The sequence below is a fragment of the Motacilla alba genome, chromosome 5 (genome assembly GCF_015832195.1).
Source record: "Motacilla alba alba isolate MOTALB_02 chromosome 5, Motacilla_alba_V1.0_pri, whole genome shotgun sequence".
In the NCBI taxonomy this organism is placed as follows: Eukaryota; Metazoa; Chordata; class Aves; order Passeriformes; family Motacillidae; genus Motacilla; species Motacilla alba.
The window spans coordinates 46,284,432-46,305,947 of NC_052020.1; the positions used below are offsets into that span (position 1 = coordinate 46,284,432).

At 41.4% G+C, this 21,516-nt stretch overlaps 1 protein-coding gene across 1 annotated transcript in view; it reads left to right on the forward strand.

The window, feature by feature from the left end:
* Positions 1-1,797: 1,797 nt before the first annotated feature.
* Positions 1,798-21,516, forward strand: part of LOC119701960 (ras and Rab interactor 3-like) — a 158,215-nt gene continuing 138,496 nt past the window's right edge. The window contains exons 1-2 of the mRNA XM_038139281.1: positions 1,798-3,505; positions 5,880-5,990. Coding sequence (XP_037995209.1) covers positions 3,349-3,505; positions 5,880-5,990 — 268 coding nt within the window. The 5' untranslated portion in view covers positions 1,798-3,348. The remainder of the gene's footprint in view (positions 3,506-5,879; positions 5,991-21,516) is intronic.

Sequence of the window (21,516 nt, forward strand, 5' to 3'; positions counted from 1 at the left end):
TTTTTCCTTTGAGACATCCTACACAAAGAATTACCTGACACATTTCTCAAAAAACACTCAGCAAAACAAAAGTGATTTGGAATTCTGTTCTGAAAGTTTAGTATTCCAGAACAACTTTGAGGCTGCCCTGTGATCACCAGACTGATTAAAAATGCTAATCAGAAGCTTGTATGATTAGGAGATTAGTACTGTCTGAACTTTGATCTGCCTCATTTGTGTACACAGGAAAGGGAGAGACACACCATCACACTGAGAACTGCTTTCATGAGGAGCAGATTTCTCCTCTGCAAGGAATTCAAAGGCACTCCTCACTGTTTTGGTTCTTGTGTCTTGCTTTCAGTGGTTCACAGGGAAGGCCACAAAGTTTGTATAGCCACTAGCTGTTAACTTTTAACCAGACAACTTTATAACAGCCAAGAAAAGGAAAAAGCTCTATGTCAAAACAGGCAATATTCTAACTGCATTCCTGTTACTAACCATGTGCTTTGGTTTGATCCATGTGATGTTCATAGGATCCGACAGAATTATGAAAATCCTTCACATGTGAAACCCAGGACCTCTAACAATGGAAAACAACACATTGACACAAATATGGAATACCTGTGAATGACAGCCGCAACTCCAGACACAGCTCCAGACACAAATTTACCTCAGCTGTGGCAAACTTGTCATTGCATGTCTTAATATCAGTACCTCTTCAGATCAGGGGTGCCATGGCTTTGAAAATGTCTTCAGCATAAAGAGTAAATAAACACAGTAAACATAAAAATCACAAGCAACTTTCATCAGTTGTGGGAAGAGACCCATACAACAGCCTCTTTGAAACCCTTGTAAGTGAAGAATAGGTCAGGCATTGGAACAAGCTGCCCTGGGAAGTGGTGGAATCACAAACCATGGAAGTGCTCAAAAAAATGTGTAGATGTGGCTCTTGGGTACGTGGTTTAGTGGTGAATGTGTCATTGCTGGGTTAATGGTTAGAAATGATGCTCTTACAGGCCTTCTACAACCTTAATGATTCTATTATTCTGAGCAGATTATAAACTTATTTTACTAAAAACCAAACAAATCTCTGTAATCTCCTCTAGTGTCACCATCCTCCTATTGCTAGATAAAATCTTCACACAGAAAACTACAGTCTTGTCAGCACTGCAACTCTCATTAAACACACAAAAAAGGGATAGCAGACTAATATTTGCTTTGCCACTTTGAATGGATGGGCAGGCTTTAGTCCCAGAAAAGAGGTGATGGAAAGCCATGTGAAGAATTAGCTCCCATCTATTACAACAGCTGACAGGGTACAAAGTGGCATCTCTACTGACATGGCCAACCAGCACCTTCACTGGAGCTTAAAGATCTTCAATGAAAAACACAAGTCCACTATCAGTAAAGGTACTGATCTAAAGACCTTCTGTTGCCTTTATCCAGCTTCCATTGCCTCTGTGTCAAATTAGCCTGTGAATTCTTTTGGTCAGGGATAGCTTTCACTGTTCTGGGTTCAACTTTGAGATTTCCTATCTGGCCATGGAGAGAAATCAAGAGACATAATCTGATTTATAATCTTCTCTATTACCTTTCTGTGTAGTAGGCAAGAGCTCTCACAGTTACCGTTTCTCTCTCAGCAGCTATAAAGGGAATGAAAGAGAGGAGACTGGAGCATGTCTCAGTGCCATTCTTCTGACATGTTTTCCTGCTTTAATGTAAACCAGAAAGTTAAAAACCCACAAGAGCGTAGGTGCCCATGGAGCTTGGACAGTTGAGAAACATAAGCTTCTGTAGCTATGTGCATGTAAAGAAGCAACAACGCCAACACCGCTGCTCCTCTTTGGCTCTCCAGCTTGAGTAATGCCTTCTGCACGTGAGACAATTGGCAGTCTTCAGCATGAATCCAGAGCAATTTCACATGCAGTGTGTACCAGAGCATCCTGAGCCTTGTGCTTCTGCATCTTACTATAGTGGATAGAATTCACAAGCAAAACTAGAAAACACATTTGCATGATGGGAAAACAGAGAATGGGTGATATTTTATTCGTGATTATTTGTGTGGGTATTTGTATTACTACTATGAAGCCATGACAAACAATGCCAGATATGTGTTGTATGTTCTGAAGCATATACACCATGATCCAGAGGGAACCACCTGAAAGGCCTTCTGTCGTAAACCAAATGCTGCATCAAAAGGAAGATCAGATGAGTGAATCCCGCTTTGTCTACATGAGCTTTCCCATGCGTTTCTGGGAGGAATACAGAACCGAGACGTGCGCTGTAGGAGGAAGTTCCCACGACTCGCTGGCTGACAGTAACCACTTAATTAATGTAAACATAAAATTTTAGTTAAAGAAATGAAATCTCGGTGGCACAGCCTAGAACTGACCATCATTCCACAAAATGGGTCATTAATTTGTCACCCTAAACACCCCGCGTTCGTTGCAGCGCAAACTGCGCGCAGAAGCGCCCTTCTCCCCATGGAAGCCCATCTTGAAAGGCATCTCCTGAGACAGGTGGAAGAGCCTCGAGCCATCGGCGCTGCTCGCCAGCCCCGGGGCGCTGCTCGCGTTCCAGCGCGCTGCAGCCCCTCAGGCCACCCGGCCCCGGCCCGCACCTCTGCGCGGCGGCACCTACCGCTGCCCGCTCCCCTCCGCGCAGCGACGCCAAGCGCGACACCGAGAGCCGGGCATTCCTGCGCCGTGTGGGGAAAGGATTAATTTCGCCAGTTAATTCCTTCCCCCCGGCCCGGCGATGGGGGAGGGCACATGCGCGTTGCCATGGGTGCCGGAGGAGCACCCAGAAAGTTGCGGGAGAGGGGCGGGGAGAAGGGGCCGAGCCGCCCGCCGGGGCTGAGTGCCCGCCCGGCGCCGCGCTGAGACCCGCTGGCAGCTGCTGTCACCGCGGCGGCTGAGTCGCCCACCTGCCGCCTACGGCTGGCGGCGGGGGAGGGAGGGAGGAAAAGGATAAACTTCAAACTTGGCCGGGCGGGCAGGGAGCCGCATGAATGTGTCCGTCCCTCGGCGCTGACTCGCAGCCCGCGGCGCGCTGTGGGGCGGCCGCTGCCCGAGGAGCGCGGGGCGCCGCCGCGCCGCTTCCTCCGCCGCCGGCCATGGGGCGCGGGGCTCAGCCCGGCCTCTGAGCGCGACGCCTCCCCCCGCCCCGCTCTGGGCTGCCGCTGCCTCCCCGCCCGCCGCCACCTGCCTCTCCCTCTGCTGCGCCGCTGCCGACCTGAGGCCCTGGGCATCGGCTTATCTTCGCGCTGCAGCCCGACCGAAATGGAGCCGTCCGCGGGAAGCCGCCGGCAGTGATCCCCGCTTTCCCAACGACCCACTGGCCGCCCCCTCGGCGCCCGCGCTCGCTCCGATGGAGCTGGAGGAGACGCCGCTCGCCTCTCCGAAGACCATGCTGCTCCTGCTGAGGAAAGTTCGCAAGAGGCGGGAGATGCTGCTGCAGCAGCTGGGCTTCATCTGCGCCATCCTCTTCTTCGCCTGGTGCATGTCCAGCCTGCTCTCCAGAGCGGGTGAGTGGCAGCGGCGGCGGGACCGCCGGACCCCGGCAGGGCCGGGCGGGCGGCCGGGGCGGCCCGGGGACTGCAGCCGCCCCGGGGCTGCCGGCGTTTGGCGGGGTCAGGCGGCGGTGGCTGTTCCCGTTTGGGGTCTCCCAGTGGAAATGCCCCGGCGTGCGGGCGAGGCGGGGGAGCAGCGCGGGTTCCTCGGGAGAAAGCCCCGCGCCGGGCGGATGCGCGGCCGCAGCCCGGGGAGCGGGGGAAGCTGCCCGGGGAGCGGGGCAAGCCGCCCGGGCAGGGGGGAAGCCGCCCGGGCAGGGGGAAGCTGCGCCGCTGGCGCCTGCTCGTCCGGGGCTCACCGGCGCCGAGCCCGCCGCGCCCCTCGGGTCGGGAACCGAGAGGGCATCGCGGGGCAGCTGTGTGCCTGAGAACGGCCCTGGAGGAGTTTCCCCCCTGCCATTGCGTGAGAGTGGAGTTCTCTCCAGCCGCCTGTGGTCCCTCCCCTCTGCAACTTCGGGCTGCCTTTCGTTTTGTCTTTAGGTTCTAAACCTCCATCAGCTATAGCTGCTTCTTTTCTCAATCTCACACGCACCCCCAACACCTGTCCCCCTGTTAAGTACAGATTTGTCAGAAAATTCTGCATTTTAGGCTGCGAACGGTGCTAATCTTAGGTTTTATAGAGAGAGTATTGTAATAGAGTCTTTTGCATCATTTCTGCATGCGCTCTATTGGTAAACTGATGCATTTATAATTAACCATATCAATCCCATTTGCTTCTGTGCCTGCTGGCATAGTTTGGGCTGTAAGTATGCAGCTTCAGGCCCTCATCCTGCAATATGCTTCGCATCCCTCAAATACAAAGTCTAAGGTTGCTGGGACAGCACTTGGGTCTCTAGGTAGGGCTGCCAACAGTCCTCGAAAATTTAAGAACAAAATCGACTAAGCCCATCACTAAGCATCTACATTTAATATAAGAAACTCAGATTACAGTGCAGTTAGGATGGATCATCTACTTAAATTAAAGCTGAAATTCAAGTGTGTGCTTTAGGGAAGAAAAATCTGCTGGAACTTGTCATAGTTTGTAATGCTCTTTTGCTCAATTTATTGCCTGGCTTGTTTGAGCTGTATCTAGGGTGGCAACAAGCCATCCATATAAGAATTCAGTGTCTTATACCATATTAGCATATTGCTCATCTTAAAACTTTCAACTTGAAAACAAGTAATGGGGGTATGAATATGTTTGCATAGCTTGAGGGATTTTTTTTGCTGCAGTTGTTGTTTTCCACAACTTTTTTAGGTTTTCATGAAAAATGTCATGACTAATGAAAGTTTTTAATCTCCTGGGTTATCAACTAAATCCCTCATAACCTAATTTTTGATAGTATGCTGCATCAGGTAGGGTTTTTTTTCAGCTGGCTAATTTATAGTACATATTATCCATAAACACTGACCATCTGTTGTCTATGTTTCATATAATTGTGGCTCAGAATATTTTACTCTGGAAAAACTAACTTCCGAACAAGATATCTTTTTTCCAGGAGTCACTAAGAAAACACAGTCATTACATGATGGCATTATAAACTCTAAAATTGGCCAAGGAAGAATTTTTGTTATTACAATATGTTCATTTAAAATTGATAAGATTGAGGTGGAAGTGGTTTAATTAAGGAGTTCTATTCTTTCTTTGATTAATATAATTGCATATGTCACATGATCTCCCAGGTGCTTCTGTACTCTATTTAACAGGTTTTGTTGAGAATGCTTCTGGAATATGCATTTTGGCAAAAGCTCCATTGACTTCTAAAAAGTTTTTATTTTTTTTAAGACTTATGAGAATTTACTGTGATTTCCATTTTCTTTGACGAGTTTTGAATGATTTGGTATTATTAAGCATACCCAAGACTGAAAAGTTCAGAATAAACTAAAATGTAACTGGAACATATCCATATGCATTTTTATTTTTTCATGAAAGCAGTAATGTAATATGTGCAAGTACAGATGACTAAATGGAAGTGTGATTTTTGCTCATGTCAGCATAGCTGGGCTGGTTTCATCTATAGGAGCTGCGAGTGTTGACTTTCACAGGTACAGGCTTCAGCATTTGCTTGCTGCAGAATATTTTCCTGCTGTGGGTCACAGCCAAGTGTTCCGATAGCTCTGATAACCAGAAGATGCCAACAGCTCGGATATGGTGCCTGCTGCACCCTTTGGAGCTAGGAGCACATAGCACGTGTCTGTTGGCATGTTCTCCAGTCACACCTTGGATTTTGCCCTGTTTGCATTCTGATGGTCTGTCCATGCTCCTTGTTAGTGGGCACCTATAGTCCAGCTGGGACGATGCAGGAAAAAATTGGTGCTAGTGGGCATAATGTCTTTTTATTTCATATAGGCCAAGAATCAGCTGTTGCAGACAGAAGCATTGTATCAGGAATATGGAGGAATAGAAGGTTGATGGCATCACCTAATGGGACACATGAAGAAAAGAACTGTACAGAGCCAGGTAAGATGGGAAAACTTTGTAATGTCCTGTAAGCTCTTGAGATGTATTGGGTAGTTTTGTCATGACCAAGCTGCAGTGATGTGTAAACATCAGTGTTAAACTTAAAGAACCCCAACAAATCAGGACTGTTCTGTGTAGAAATGAGGTTTATTGTGTTACATCATGACATGATTTTATGTATCAAAGGCAAAAGGTAATGTTCAGATAAAGGCATGTTTAAGGTCATTGTGAAACTGGTGCCGACAATTCAATTTCTGTAGCTTTGTTCCTTCGGTGATTATTCATTTCTGTCCAGCTGATGTGTGTATATTGCACAAGTCATGAGATGTGTGCTCCTCTTAAAGGTATGGGTAGCTGAATATGCAGTGTTTTAGATGACATCTGAGCTCAGTGATTTATGTTCATTACCGTTACACAGTTAATCGTGGTTTGCTAGGTTAGTGATAAACTGTGTGTTCACAGTAGGAATTTATGTTGTGTAGAGGGGGTTGGTGAGGTAACTGATATAGCAACCCTGGAATCCATTTTACTTCAGGATGTCTATCTTGGCCAAGCAAAAAGAATTGATTGAGGGCAGGAATAGATGATGCATTTAGTATCAGTGTTAGTCCACAATGCATTCATCTTTCCATCTGTCTTTCCAGTGTGTATTTCCTTTCTCTCTCTCCTTGCCTCTCTGTGGTTTATGGTGTGTGGGAGATGAGACATTTTGCCAATGGCACTAGCCAAGTTAATTTAAGGTTCAGATCTATTTTTTTTTAATGTGACTTTTTGATAAACTCTGTGGTAGCAATGGAGTGTGTGCCTTCTTGCTAACAGTGTCAGCATGAGTTCTGGGATGCTGTCAGCCCCAGGCACTAGGAGAGTTTGGAGCAGTATTCCTGCCCTCACTTACATGTTTGTTGTGATACTGAGATGCCAGTTCTATAGATTGAGGATTACTAGTGTGCTTATACACTCCTGAGAGAGGAATGGAAGAACATAGCTCAAAGTATGTGGATCCAGAAGTTTTAACTGTATCCTCCTGGTGTCCAAGGGCTTCCCCATGCTTTTGTTAAAAACTTTGTGGGTTGGTTTGCTGTGCTCTGCATCTGTAACATTATCATGCTCTTGATTTGTCTGTCAATGATGTTAACAAACAAGAAAGAATACAAATAAGGACCTTTTGGAAGCACATAGTGATTTTTGATGAATAGTCAAAAATACTATTCTTTCCCACTCCTCTTCCATTTTCCTCCATACATGTGGATGCATCAATGTGACCATGTCTGAGTACATACTTGTCAGCACACTTGGAGTCACGGCAATGGAGGCCACAAAATTACAGAAGCTAGATCAGAAAGATACCTGTCAAAGTTCTGGTGGAGACTTCCATTTAGCATGAATGAGAACTTTTTCACGATTATATGATAAAACAACCAAGGCAAAAACATGCTTGCATGTGAATTGGAATTCCAGAAGCCATACTGACTGAGGCACATGTTTAAAACAAATAGTTCAGCTTCCTCCATTCTTCTAAAGTTGTAAGATTAGTTTAAGAACAATTGGGATAGATAAATACATCTTGGTCATTTTTATGTGCTTTCTGAAATTCAGGTCTCTGAGGTGCACTTTTCTCTGTAACCACAAGAGATGGACACAAGGGAGGCCCAAATAGGCCTCAGGATGCTGAAATTTAAGAAAAATATCACAAGACTTGTATTAAATTAATAATTTCTAGTCACAGTAATGGTAGTAGCCTTTCTTTTAAAAAGTGTTTCTTCAGTTAGAACACAGATTTACAGATCAAATCTGTCACAGGATTGCAGTTGTAGCATTTTTAATCACTTCCTGTTGTTCTGCAGTTATGTACTGCTTATCACTGTGTATCTTCTGCAGCTGAAGGGGGAATTGAGATGCTGTAGGAGTGGCTAGATGTAAGCTGCAAATAAAGGGAACATCTCAAAATAGCTGAAGTTGGTGTTTGTGGGGCAGGAGTGGGTCCATAAGAACCCATTATTGTTATTGCTCAGTAACAACTTCTGTAGATTTGGGGTAGTGTTCTTTGCTGGCTTTGTTTTTTGTTGTTTTATTTTTTAATGTATGTTATGTTGACTTGCTATTTTTCTATTTATTTTTTCATTCTTGTCTGGTAGCCAGGGATTGAGATTTGTCATGGAATGAGAAGGTAGCAATGATGGAACAGCTATCAGAAAGGAGCAAGTAATCTAGCTCATCTCTGTGGGAATGTAGCTTGTGTAATCACATGACTACAGAGAGAGAAATCCCAGGAAAGGTCAAGAGACTTGGCGGAGATTGCATAGAAGATTGGTGAGCGTGTGGATTTTCAGTTGGAATATGAGCACACGGTTCCCTGTGGGCTCCTTTAGGAGATGTACTTGTCTCACTGATGTCGTTTCTGTGTCTGCTCTGAGCATGAGGGGCCGTACAAATGCATGGCTGTGTGTGTGGTATATAGCAGTTTTCTTTTGTCGTGTGGATGTTTTTATGTGTGTGTTTAGGATACAAGAATTTCATAGTACCTTGAGAAATGCAGGTTCTTGCTGAGAGCCTGTTAATCCCTTGTGTTATTGCTGTACTCCCTTTTCATTAGCTTCCCACACAAGTCTTCGGCTTTACCTCCCTTTCTCCAAAGGCTTTCAGTGGAATTAATATATTTACCACTTCACTTGAGTTTCTTATTTATGTGTAAGTGCAAAAAATAAAAATCCCAATTGTTAGAAATGGCAGCTGTAGAAGTTTATAAGACCATGAGATCCCTGCACTTCACGACACTGGCAAGAAAGGCTCACCCTTTTTAATATACGTGGGATAAAAACTCCATTAGCTTCTAGAAGTAATGTTAGAAGCTAGTGAGAGCTGCTATCTTCTAGAAGCTCACATAGTCTACACTGTTTTAGATTAATCTCATTTGCTGAAGTAGATAATTTTGTATTGTGTTCTTCTGCAAACATTGATAATGTTTCTGGGGCATTGTATCAGAAGAAGAAAAATGCTGAAGTCTCAACAATGCTGCTTTGAAAAAGAACCAGAGGAGTCTGAAAGAGAACAAGAAAATACATGTATGTGTGTGTATGTAACTAGAGAAGAAAAGCTGGGGTTGTTGTATCAGAGGAATGATAATCATGAACATCTTAAGAGGTGCTCCACATTTTTTCTGGTAGTAGTATTCTGCAGCCATGAAGAGTTATAGGTTTTCTGTATCCCAAGAGTTATAGGTTTTCTCTATCCCAACTGACCTACAGTTCCAGCAAAGGAACTGTAGGTCAGCTGCAGGAAGGAGGTAGAGCCTTGGGACCACCAAGCCAGCCTTGGTCCTACTCTGGACCAAGACCAAATCCTCACCACAGTTAACATGTTCTGTGGGCATTTTTCTATTAAAGATCATTCCTGGCTTTAAACTTCCCCATTGTTGAGAGCTTCTCTCCTTTGATAAGATATTGGTCTTTATATTATCCTGGAGGCTAGAGGGCTTATAGATTGTATGTAGAAGGCTCTGAACTTCAGAAATTTCATGAGAACCTGGGATTTTTTAATTATGAATCGTATATTTATTTGGTATTGAGTAACTCTCTGGATGGCTTCCTCTTGGAAGGAAACCAAGCTACCTTTTCTTCATGACTCTGGGTAGATTTCTGTGGGAGGAGGAGTTGACCTGACCCTCACTTAAAGCAGGGAAATCAGAAAAGAGGAGTAGTTGTCTCTAGCATCTTAACATACCTCATTAGTTTGCAACTGATTTTTTAGCCGTATCCAAGCTCTCACTTCCATCTGCCATCAGCTCTCTAGCTTGCAGTGCCATCTGCCCAGAGAGTCTGATTTGTAGCTTCTCTGCTCCAATGGCTTGCCTCTTGTTTCAGAATGTTCCCATGACTCCATGTCCTCCAGAACTCCAAGTATGGTTTCCAGGGCACATACTAGGTGGGGTGGCTGGGTGTTCTGATGTTTCTTACCACGTGCCTCTGCTGGGGCATGTCAGGCTGCTAAACAGCTGATCCAGACTCTTTGCTGTTGTGAATATTTTCAAGTAATCCCTGTATATGGGTAGAATTTTTTCCCCTGTGAATTAGAAATAGGAATATATTTCCATTGTCTTCTGACACTAGTTAGGGAGTGGCCTTGAAACAGAAAGGCAGTGGGATTTTCTTGCCTGTGGTTTGTCAACCATGGGCAGTTTATGAGCTACACTGATTTTAAATAGGTGGCAATTCGGTTCAAGTGTGCTCCTTCCATTGTTATTAGAGGGTAAAGATGAATTGTGGACTGGGGGAAAGACAGGGTTAGCATTTCTTCCTGAGCCCTGCTGCATTTTTAGTTTAGCATTAAAAGGCACGTTGTAGCAATGCTTTGTGTACCTGCAGTGAGAGAGGAAGAATCAGTCTTCTACAGTAAAGTGTGTTTCCCAGTAGCATGTGTGTGTGTGTGTGTGTGTGTGTGTGTGTGTGTTCTGAATCAGGATCAAAGTCATTAAGTCTGTGTATATTTTACACTGTTAGTTATAACCTTGGGGACTCATGTAAGATGTCATGCATTGTAGAGAAACCACAGAAGTCTTGGACAGTTTTGTTAGCATACCATAGAGAGAACAAGAGCCTGTTATTTTTTTCTACAAAAATCAGTGATGACTGGAGAAGACAGGACTGACTCTTCCAAGCAATTTTCCAAAGGGGCAGAAAATGTTATTTCTTGTATACTTGTAGTAAAGACACTATAGGAAATATTGATTTCCATAAGTTGTATTTAACAAACACAGTCCTTATAAATGCATAATTCTTAACATGCTGGATTGATGTATTCTTTTTCTCCTTAATCCTTATGAACACCTTAATGTATAAGACCATAAACTTAGAGTAATAAAGGCTGGAGGAATATGTAATTTTGTGCTGAAGTAAAGTTTATTTAAATGATGTGATAATATGTATTTCTTTTAAACAATGTGCTCCTGATCTTCCCTAGATCAAACTTCCGTTTTGAAGCAGGGATGAATGCCTCAGACCTCCACTTTTAAGGATGGGGTATTAATAATTTCACTATAAACCTTAGTTTCATGAACAGCCTGAATTTGTAAGCTCAGCATGACCTGCATGTGCTCTTACTATGCATTCATACCTAGCATAGAAAGACCATGGTCTCATTGAGATACTAGAGACAATTATTGTGTTCTGTTATTTGCAAATATTCCCCACGTGCATATTAGTCAGACTTCCTCTCTGCCTTGATGCATAGAATATGTGCAGCTATTGTAGTATGATAGATTTATTGATAGTGCATGCATGTGAATTTAAAATATTTTGTTACTCCAGTGTGTTATGCCTTCAAAGACCAGAAAAAATTATCAGCCATAAACATTCTATTTTCGTGTTGGTCTAAAAGGAAATGAAAATGAAGAAAGGTTTAAGAAAAAATTTCTGAGTTGCTTTATGCATATAGTATTCACATAACATATAGGTGCAGTGTCCTGTGAATGTGTATTTATTTATGTAGTTGAAAGACTTATTAATTAGCTGGCATGTAGCTTATTTCTGTAGCCACTTGTCATGTACTAGTGGGGTTTCATTTGTTTTGGGTCTGCTTTGGGTTATTCCTCCTCACCCAGTGATTCCAGACTCCCTCTTGTCCCTGTAGATGCTGAGTGGTAAACTTTATTGATTGTGATCTCATTTGTATGGCTTCTAATTCTGGGGAAAATAGATGTGTGACAATTTAAAACCACTTTTAGTGGGGTAGTTGATGGCAAATGACAAACATGTTATCACAAGTTTTTCTTCTGTGACTGCCAAGTCTCCTAAATCAGAATTCACACCTAGGTTGAGATTAAACTTCTGACATCTTTGCATGGCTTTTGAGTGTGAGTATTAAAGGGTTATGCAGGTAGGTGTAGTTGAAGTTAGTTGGGAAAAGTGGTGGGGTTTTTCTTTGTGTTGGGGTTTTTGGTTGGTTTGTTTGTTTATTGTTTTGTTTGTCTCTGGGGCTTTTTTTTTGTGAACCAGTGTAGGAAATGCTTTGACTAAACATAAAATTTGAAAAATAATCATCCTTCTTTCTGAGTTGTTCATTTTCTAGCAGTGTATTAAAACTGGCATCCAAAATACTAGAAAGAAATGAGACAAACATGTCTCTGTGCTTTGACTCAACCTGCCAGCAGCATCCCCTGGAGAGCTGAGAACTGAAAATTAACTCCAGGGTAATTTATCCATTTTGCCAGGTTGAGGTGTCAAGTTTGCTGGAAGCAGTTTAACACACAGTAAATTAAGGTCTGACTAAAATGCCATGTTGAGATGTAGTAAACAAAGGCAAATTAAACATATTAAATAATATTTTCTTATGTTACTGGATATTCTTAAACCTAGTAAAAACACTACTTAATATAATCTTTATTTCATATGACTCAGATTTATTTATAGTTGGCCTGGGTTCAGCTGAAACACACTGTGGATAAGGACTTTTACAAGCTAAGTCTTTGCTTTGGAACCAAGAAGCAGGCCTGAAACAAAAATACAAATTTTTAAAACGTAGCCACTTCAGAACTAAATGTAATGACTGTGAACTCAGGTTCATACTTGGAACATCCAGGCTGAATGCTCTGGAGTGCTAGACTAAGATCTCAAGTTTCCTGTATTAGCCCAGCTCTAATATTTAGATACCTGATTTGTCTATATTTCAAACCACATTATCTAAGCATTTCTTAGATGTTAACGTAGTAATAGTGCCACATTTCTTTTTCTATAACTGCAGACAACTTGGGTAGAGAGCAGCTGTGTAAATTATTGGCCTGAGGTCAAAGAGGGAATACATGACAGAATCAAATCCAGATACCTCAGTTTTGATTTAGGCTCCCAGAAAAATGATGTTTGGATCTCCTGAGGTTCCATCCAACCTGAGTTGTTCTGTGATGTGGTGTGGAAATCAAATGAATTACATTTCACTCAGGACATATTTGAAATCCTGAATTAGGGATTTCAAAATCAGAGTTAATAAGACTTGGACATGCAGCTCTCCATGGTATTGCTGACTGACTCGCCTTAATGGGGGATAATATGTGTGTGTTTGGATATGTTCTCTGGTATGACTGGGGAGTTAGACCATTTTGTAGCTATGTGCTCCATTTCCTACGTAGCAAACGGTGCTGTTGGTATAAAAGCTGTGTTTAAATGTACCTATCCTTGTCCATGGCAATTTTGATCTCTATGTCACCTTGTACTGCAGCTGAGACTGAGAGCACTGTACTGCTGTCTTGCCTTGTATCACGTGCAGCTGCTCCCAGACCTGTTGTAGGAAGTGGGTTGAAAATGCCTTGTAAATCAGCCTGTGAGCGTTAATCCATAGTCCAGGAGCTGGCCTAGCACAGTCTTTATGAGATTCTGGGTTGCTTGACAGATGCTAAAACTCTAGGGTAATTTCTGCACCTCTGTGCACTCGGTGTTTCATCAGTCTAACTTGGACCACCAGTGTCCAAGTAGGATTCAGACAAAACTCTACATGTGCAGAATTGAGCTGCAGGGAAGTAGAGTGTGAAAAGCACCTGGAGACAGGAGATTGTCCCCAGAAGCTGCAAGAGGGGTAGAGAAATTTGGGGGTTGTAACTGTGTGGTAGAAAGACTGAGATTATCCTGTTGTTAATGAAAGAGACACATGAATGAAGGGAAGCTGAATTTGGATGGTGAACCACGGGAGAATCTTGGGAATTGCAAGGCAAAGAGGTAGGCCCAGGGAAGTAATAAGCAGAGAAAGTGATAAAACAGAGTGAAAAATCAAAATGTAGAGAGAGGTTTGGTTTTGGTTGGGCAAGAAATTACAGTAAATTAGTTTTGGGCTTTGTTCTGCTAATATTTCTGATAAGAACCTTTATAATTTTTTTTTTTGTGAAATTACAAAATGTTATTATCTGTATTTAGTTCTGTATTCATTATGCCAATGACATTTTACAGAAAAAATGTGGTTACCCACCTTGCAGGCTGAAAATGCTGTATGAACCTGCTGACAACTGAGCTGGCACCAGTCCTGTTCTACAGCGGGGCAAGACTTTCAGGCAGTAAAGAGTGGTGGTTTTCTTTATTCTTTGAAGTTGACAGACATTGAAGACATTCTAGTAGAAATTCTAATAGCCTTAGAAACTGAGTCAGATCAACTCCTGCTGGAACTCTGCTGTTAAGTTGAAGAACAGCAGAGCAAACACTTCAGATGGAATGCAGGTTACCATATGTATGTTGTCAGCCAATTGGTTTTTTTTCAGCATGAGATTATTGGTTTAATGTTAATAACAGGTGCTGCATTAACGGTGCTGAGGGTGACATTATCTACCCATAGTGAGGAACAGAGGTAAATGTGCCTTCCTGCAAGCAAGAAGATGATAATTTAGACTTTACCTTTTCAGTTTCCATACATGCTTGTTGGAAAATTCTCAGAGATTGCCTAAACCTCATGAATTACTTTTCCCCTGCATGTGATGCATCCAGTTGTTTAGTAGGTAGAGGGCAATATGATTGAATCTATTGCTATTCAAAGGTATTTAAACTTTTTAATAGCCAGATGTAAGATATTCACAGATGGTGGGAAACATTTAAGCTTCTGGAATGGAATTTTTGAGTGAAATTTATGTTTAGAAGTTTAAATTGACTGAAATGTAGAGAATATATTTATTACCCACTCCCCCCGCTTACTGTGAATCATCTTGTGTTTTGAGTTTTGTGAGCTCCTAGACCAAAACTGACTCTCTGAGAGAGGCAGTTGCTTGGAGCCTCAGGGAGCATATCTGTGCTCCCTTAACTCTACCATCAGTACAACCATGACAGTTTACAGCAGCTGAGGCTCTGCCCTACAGCTTTAGTGCTGGATGGTGCGATGATATTTCTTGTTTAGTTCTTTGATAAGAACTTTCCCCATTTACTTTTCATGCCTTTGTGAAGGTTGCATTCTTTACTTGATTATGTTATGTCTTTTTAAATCCCTCCATTGGATCTTTGACTGCTGTTGCCTAAAATTGTAAAGCTTTTTCTTACCTTCTGTAACCTATTGCCAGCCTTGCTCTTCTCTGTTGCTGCTATCCTTTGTCTGCTTCCTTTACCTGCACTGACACTTTGAGAGGTTTCCAATGTCCATTTACCTTTTCTTGTTATTTTTATGCAGACGCTTCCAGAGCAGAAGGTGAGAGAAACTTATCTGGAATATTATCACTCTCTCCTTTCTTGAATCTCACTTCAGGAGCCATGAGTACTGTGGTGCTCTGAGAAATTGGCCAGCCAGGATTGGCTTGACAGAGAAGTCGTCAAAGCTAGCATATTAATTAGTCATGTTTCAGTGATGTTTTGCTAGTTGAGGGTGGGAGGTCCCTGTAGAGCTATAGTGTTGTCTGTCCTTGTTATGAGATGCAGTGGTGCATCATCTAAGAGTGCCTAATGAAAATTGAAAAAAGGCAAAGTGACTTACCCGAAGTCTGCAGAGAAGGTCAGTAGCTAAGCTCCATTTTCCCCCCACAGAATCATAAATTGTAGCCATATTGAGTTCACTGAGCCTGAAGTTCCATGCCACCATCAGCACTCCTTCCTGGTCAGCTCATGATTTGACTCTTCTATTGTGCTTATTAAAATGAATGATGCAACTTTTCACAGCAAATAAAGACCTAGAACTTCCCAGCTACTTAAAACTGGTAGCTCAACGCTGCACTACAGAGCACTTGTGACTTCTTCATGTCTTCCACATAGAGGTAGAAGAAGTCTTGGAATGTATAGATCTTTTTAGTTGCTCCATAGAAGAGGGTGAGTACATTTCTGACTGACCCATCTTTGGGCCAACTGCTCTCCACAGAGAATTGAGATAAAAAGTTGTGACTAGGGAGGTTGCAGGTCTCTGCTGTGGTGATGTTTCTACCACTGGGGAATGCTTTTTGGGACTGCCGTGTGAGAGAGACTGTGTAAAATGCCAACACTCTGTTGCCCTACCAGGAGTAAAATGAGGACCTCTTGCTGCTTGCAGGCTGAAAAAGAAAATGGTCAGCAGTATTTTCTCGTGTGTGAGCAAACCTGTGCTGGTGCCTGACTCAAAGCCCTTTGAAAATTATTTCTTTGTATTTCATGGAGGGTGAGGGGAGGGTTTTTAGGCCAACTGACTTTTGAGTGCAGAATATGTACTGCAGATTTGAAGGTAATCAGTTAATCAATTGTGTTTTTCAATACTGTATGTGTTTACTATAGTTATTTGGTTGTACAGGATTGTTTAGTAATAGCACGTGATGAGAGAGTTCTTACTTGGAAAGACTATCTGGGATCATCTCCAGAACTGCTTTAATCTGTGGATATTTAGGGCAACTAAGTTTAGTAAGTACTACTTAGGTAATTAAAGGTTGGAGCTGGGCTGCTTTCTCTGCAGGACAGCAGACTGGTAATGGGAAATTAGTCAACTTGATTCACTGTTATCTTCTGAACAGCACCAAGCCTGGTCACCCAACTCAGTTTTATTTTTCTGTTGTCTTAGGGGGGTTTGAAAGTCAAAATAATACTATATTTCCTGTAGTCTAGGAGGTAACAAAGCCTCAAATTGCTTAGGTTGAAAGGAGTACTTACAGCTGGAAGCAGTCACAATACGCATTTTGCACTCTGGAGTCTAATTTGCTTTAAAGAAAAAAAATGCAGACTGGCTAAAGAATTATTAAATGTCTGCTAAATAACTACTTGTGAAATTCTTTTTAGTGGTTCACCAGTTGCTCCTTAGATACAGGTACAAAATCAATTTGCACATGTAAGAAAGATGTTATATTGAGAAAGCATAGTTGACCATATCATACAAGCTTTTCTGAGTCTTAAAAAGTACTATAGAAGTTTCTGTATAAGCTCAGTGGCTTTTGAAATTGTTCAGATTTGGTGGAGTACATGAAATTATTTGCAGAACCTTTTGGTTTTGTTGAAGAATTTCAAAATTTGATATTTTTTCCCCTCATTCTACCTGTTGCTGGATTGAATACTACACAAATGCCACTAGTATTACTATTATTCTGGGATGCAATTACAGGTGGGATGGGAATAATGACGTGTGTACTCTATGCTTCTTAAAAATAAAATTGTAATCTTCACAACTAAAATTCTTCCCTTCCACTCAGCAACCAATTCCAAACACTTTGGTCGTGCTGCGTTGCTGACTCCAGGCTGCACTGTGACTTGAGCGCTGCAGTACAGCTCTGAGGAACCTCTGTGGATACTTCCTGCCAAGGGCTCAGCTCTGTGGGTTGATTCCATCCTCCAAAGGGTTTTGAGCTGTGAGAGGCTGCACATCTGATAACTTGTGGAAGAGATGAGAACCTCCTGTATCCCAAGTGCAGTGGGGAACTCGCTGTGTTGGCCAGTACTGGCTGTGTGCCTGTCTGTGCTAAGCCTTGTGACATCTCACGGGGCTCAGACTGTAACAGGGTGGTATGTCCTGATTCTGGAGTGCCTACAGACATCACCCCAAACTGGGATCTTGCGCATTGCTATAAGAAACCAGATTATCACCTGTTTTGTATAGAAGATTAAGTTCAGTCACTAAGTGCTAAGTGGAGAGAGGTTTTTTGTCTTATTTAGAGTATTTTTACGACAAAAATCTTGCATCTCATTTTGTAAGTAATAGATATTTTGTAAATCTCTTGTTTTAATGGCAATTTTATTATAGTAGCTGTAGAATCAGTAGTTCTGTGCATTGACATGAAATGTACAGAGCTGCACAATAACCTTATACAACAGTCTTTACTGCAAGAGATTGAGATCCAATGTTTCAGTGTGATAGAGGGACTAGAAAATCCTCAATTCTAGCTGTGCCTGCAGCACTGAATTTCTGTGGAACTTTACCTTATATTCCTTCACTCCAGAAAAAACCCTTTTTTTTTGATTCCCCAGGGAACAAAAATATAATTTAACACTAGTGGGGAACCTTGCCTTCTATTCCTTCTACAAATATTACTTAGATTGGGCTCTGAACATGGAAAGCATCTTCAAAGTAGTAAGCCTTGTTCTCCATAGAGAGTGAAGATGATCTTGGATTTCCCCATGGTAGATTTGCAACTACTTAGGTGCCACAATATAAATTCTGTTTTAGAATAACTGTAAATATGATATAGCTTGTCAATGAGGCATCTCTTTCTTGCCCTCAGATTATTCAGTTCATTGCTCTGATTATTTCTTTTTTTCCTCCGCAAAAATACCTTTCCTTCTTTTCTATCTGTGAAATGGATCTTTTATATGGGAAAAGCAAATAGAATGCTTGTTTTAGAGTAATGTAATCATATTAGGCATTTACAGGAGTAAAAATTCAAAGTTACAGTCATTGTGTTTCCAAAGAATGCATTTATATTCTGCTAGTAAATGCACTTCAATATTAAGGAAACAACAGTAATCTTTCTCTTCTTTGTGCAAATGGTGTAGCATACCCTTTGGTGTCTTGCTGTTTTACTTGCATAGTGACTTTATATACTTAATCTTGAAGAGGCATTTGGATCGTATTATTTAACAGCCGTGGGTAAAAGCCTCTTGCAATTATGAGATTAACAAGAGTTACACTATGTTTTGATTCCTTCTGAACACTGATACGTGAATACATGTGTGCTTTGACTAGATACATGTTTGACTTCGTTTTCTTTCTCTTTTGGTTTTTTCCCCCTATTTTTCCTTTAGAGAAAAATTCTGTTATCTGGAAGATTTTCAAAGAATGTAAAAGGCTTAAATGCCATAGGTGTTCTTCAGATGCTGCTGTGAGTGCCAGACACCTTTACAGCTGCAAAGTAACAAAATCCAAGAATAGAAATTTGGAATTTGGCTTTACTGGCTGTTGAGCTGTATGGTGTATGCTTTACAAGAGGATAATTTGGATCATTTGATTTTCTTTAAAGCAAACTTGGGAAAGTAATATACTTTTTCTCCCTTTTGGAGAAGCCTTCCCTCTCCAATAAATGAAGTTACAAACACGTAATTAAAGCTGTAAGAAAAATCCTAGTGCTGTAAGGTATTAATTGCTGGTAAGTTTACGCTAACTGTAAAATAACTCTGGCTTTTTAGAATATCATACATCACTGTATTTATTAGTTCTTAACTGTAATATTTAACTTGATATTGCGTTGAATAATTTTATAGGGAAAAATATCTGCTAATTCAGAGGCTTGAAAATAGCACTGGATTGGCTTTCATAAATCAGCACAAGCTCCTGTTTCTTGATGTTACGTAACAGCTGTTGATGTGATGCTGCAATTTAAACTTCAGAGAAAGCTGATTAGTGTAAACCTCCCACATAGTGTTGAGGACAGGCTGGAGGCAGAGCTGAAGTGAAATGACCCATGCAAACATGGTCACACTTCAGTATTATGGGAATAGTTCAATCTTGCAAAGTTAATCTGAATGTGTGTCTGGGTTTAGATGTTTGTGTTTATTTACTTTAGGTGTTTGGTTCTTTTTTTGTTCAGTTTATATTTTCTTGATCTACTTTTTGAAAACAAAAGTGTGGAGTTGAGTGTTGTGGTTGAGGTACTGGCACACACACAGCAGTAGCTGGAAGGACCATTTCTGCTTCAGGACAAAGCTGTCTGGAGCTGGAAGTTTGTTACAACACTCCACACTACAGTGCATTCATTTTGCTTTGAAGGGCAGATTTTTAAGTAAGGTGGATCTAATTCATAATTTCACTTGGCTCACTTTTGCCAGTATTCAGATTTAGTACAGCATTTGTGCAGAAGTTTAACACTGAACATGTATGTAATTGACCTGAAGTTGGTGATCTTGTTGTGAATGAGACCTTTCCAGTGCCTTGAGTAAACATTGCAATCGTTCATGTTTCATACAAAACAGGGCCTTAGACTTAGGCAGAAATCAAAGGTTTTGAGGTTGTTGGGTTTTTTTTTTCTTCTTCAGAGGAGTATTTTGGTGTTGTGCTGTACCTAAGCCATTGTTCATGTCAGTAGGACCCCTACAAACACAGTAAATTCAGCACTGGGCTGCCTTAGCCAGTGTAAAAATTAGGATCTTGCTATTATTGTCTGTCAATATGACCTGCATGCAGCTTCTCTGATTATATGAGGGATGATGTGCTCTTAAGAAGCACTGCTACTCAAAATGGGGAATGGAGATTTTATATGTCTTTTGTCTATTATATTTACATGGTCTTTAAATCTAGTGTGTGAGCTGACCATCTAATGACCTTTAAAAATGCAGCCTTTGGAGAGATGAAGAGGGATTTGTTAGTTGGCAGATTTGTGCTAGCAGGCTTCAGGTTATTTACGGAAGTCTGGAATTTTGTGCTCTTGGATTTAAAGAATACTGTGTAATTCAGATCAAAGGCAAAGTATTAAAATCTTAATTCCACTGGGAGAAATATCCTTTATTTTGGCATTCTCAGACATTATTCTTGATTCATGTTACTAATGTACCTTATAAAGAGAAAAAAGTTAAAGTTTTCTCATAATTTTCTGTGAAATCACTCTTCTTTCACAAGAGGACTACGTAGCAGTCTGTGATGGTTATTCATAATTTTAAACAGTGAAGTTGCTCTGATATTAAGCCAGACAAAATAATAATTATGGTCAGGTGTTTCTATTTGCTCCGTTAATTGTATAGTTAAAACATTGACATGCTCAACTTCATTGTTAAGTACTGAAATATCTCTGTGTCATCAAAACTGTTAGTGTATTAATAAGGAGGAGGAAGGAAGGGAACCAAGGGAAAGGACATTTCAAAACTATGACAGTTGCTTTTCTAGAAGAATGTTTAAATCTGTACAGATGGAAGATGCTAAATTGCATTTCTGTGGACTTTTACAACCAACTTAAAATTCATGGGTTATACATCTGAAAAGATCACAGTGAAACTGATTTGTCTAGGGGAAAGCAAAGTAACCATTGCTAGAAGTGTTTCCCTCTCAAATGATGGAAACTGATCTTACTGTGCTGTCTGGTGCTCAGAAGTACCTTGAATCTTGTTAGATGACTTTGGGTGGTGAAACAGAAACTGTAAATTTTTGTGTTTGAGGTTGTTTGTTGTCCTTGGCCTGTGGAAAAGTGCCAGATGACATTAGAAAGTGTTCTATGTGGTCTGAAAGCACTGTGTCATCCTTAAGGTTTAATTTCTTTGCCTATTTTTGTGCATCCAAAGCTGTGGAATGGATACTGGCAGTGTAATAATGAAAAATGTTCTTGTAGTGTGAGTTGTACCCCTGTCTGTAGAAATTGTATCTCTGGCAGTGAAATAACTGGGTATATTACTGAAAACTAATAGATTCTATTCTCATAAAAGTCAGTAAGGAAAATTCCCTTGAACAGGAAAGGGAAATGGGATGTAGAGTGGGATTTTAAGGACCTCAATGCTTAGGAGTGGACAGATTCTCTATGAAGTCTTTGGAGTAAATGTGCTCAATTCTCTGGGTTTCAGTTGGAGTTGGATGTCTTTGGCAATCTCACCAAGTGCATCCTTAGGTACCTGGGTATCTTGGCACTTCAGCAGTAGGGGAAAAGTTAAATAAAACTTTCTGCCATGTTTTAGAGGAACTGTATTTTTTTTTTCTGAAATGCTGTAGGCCT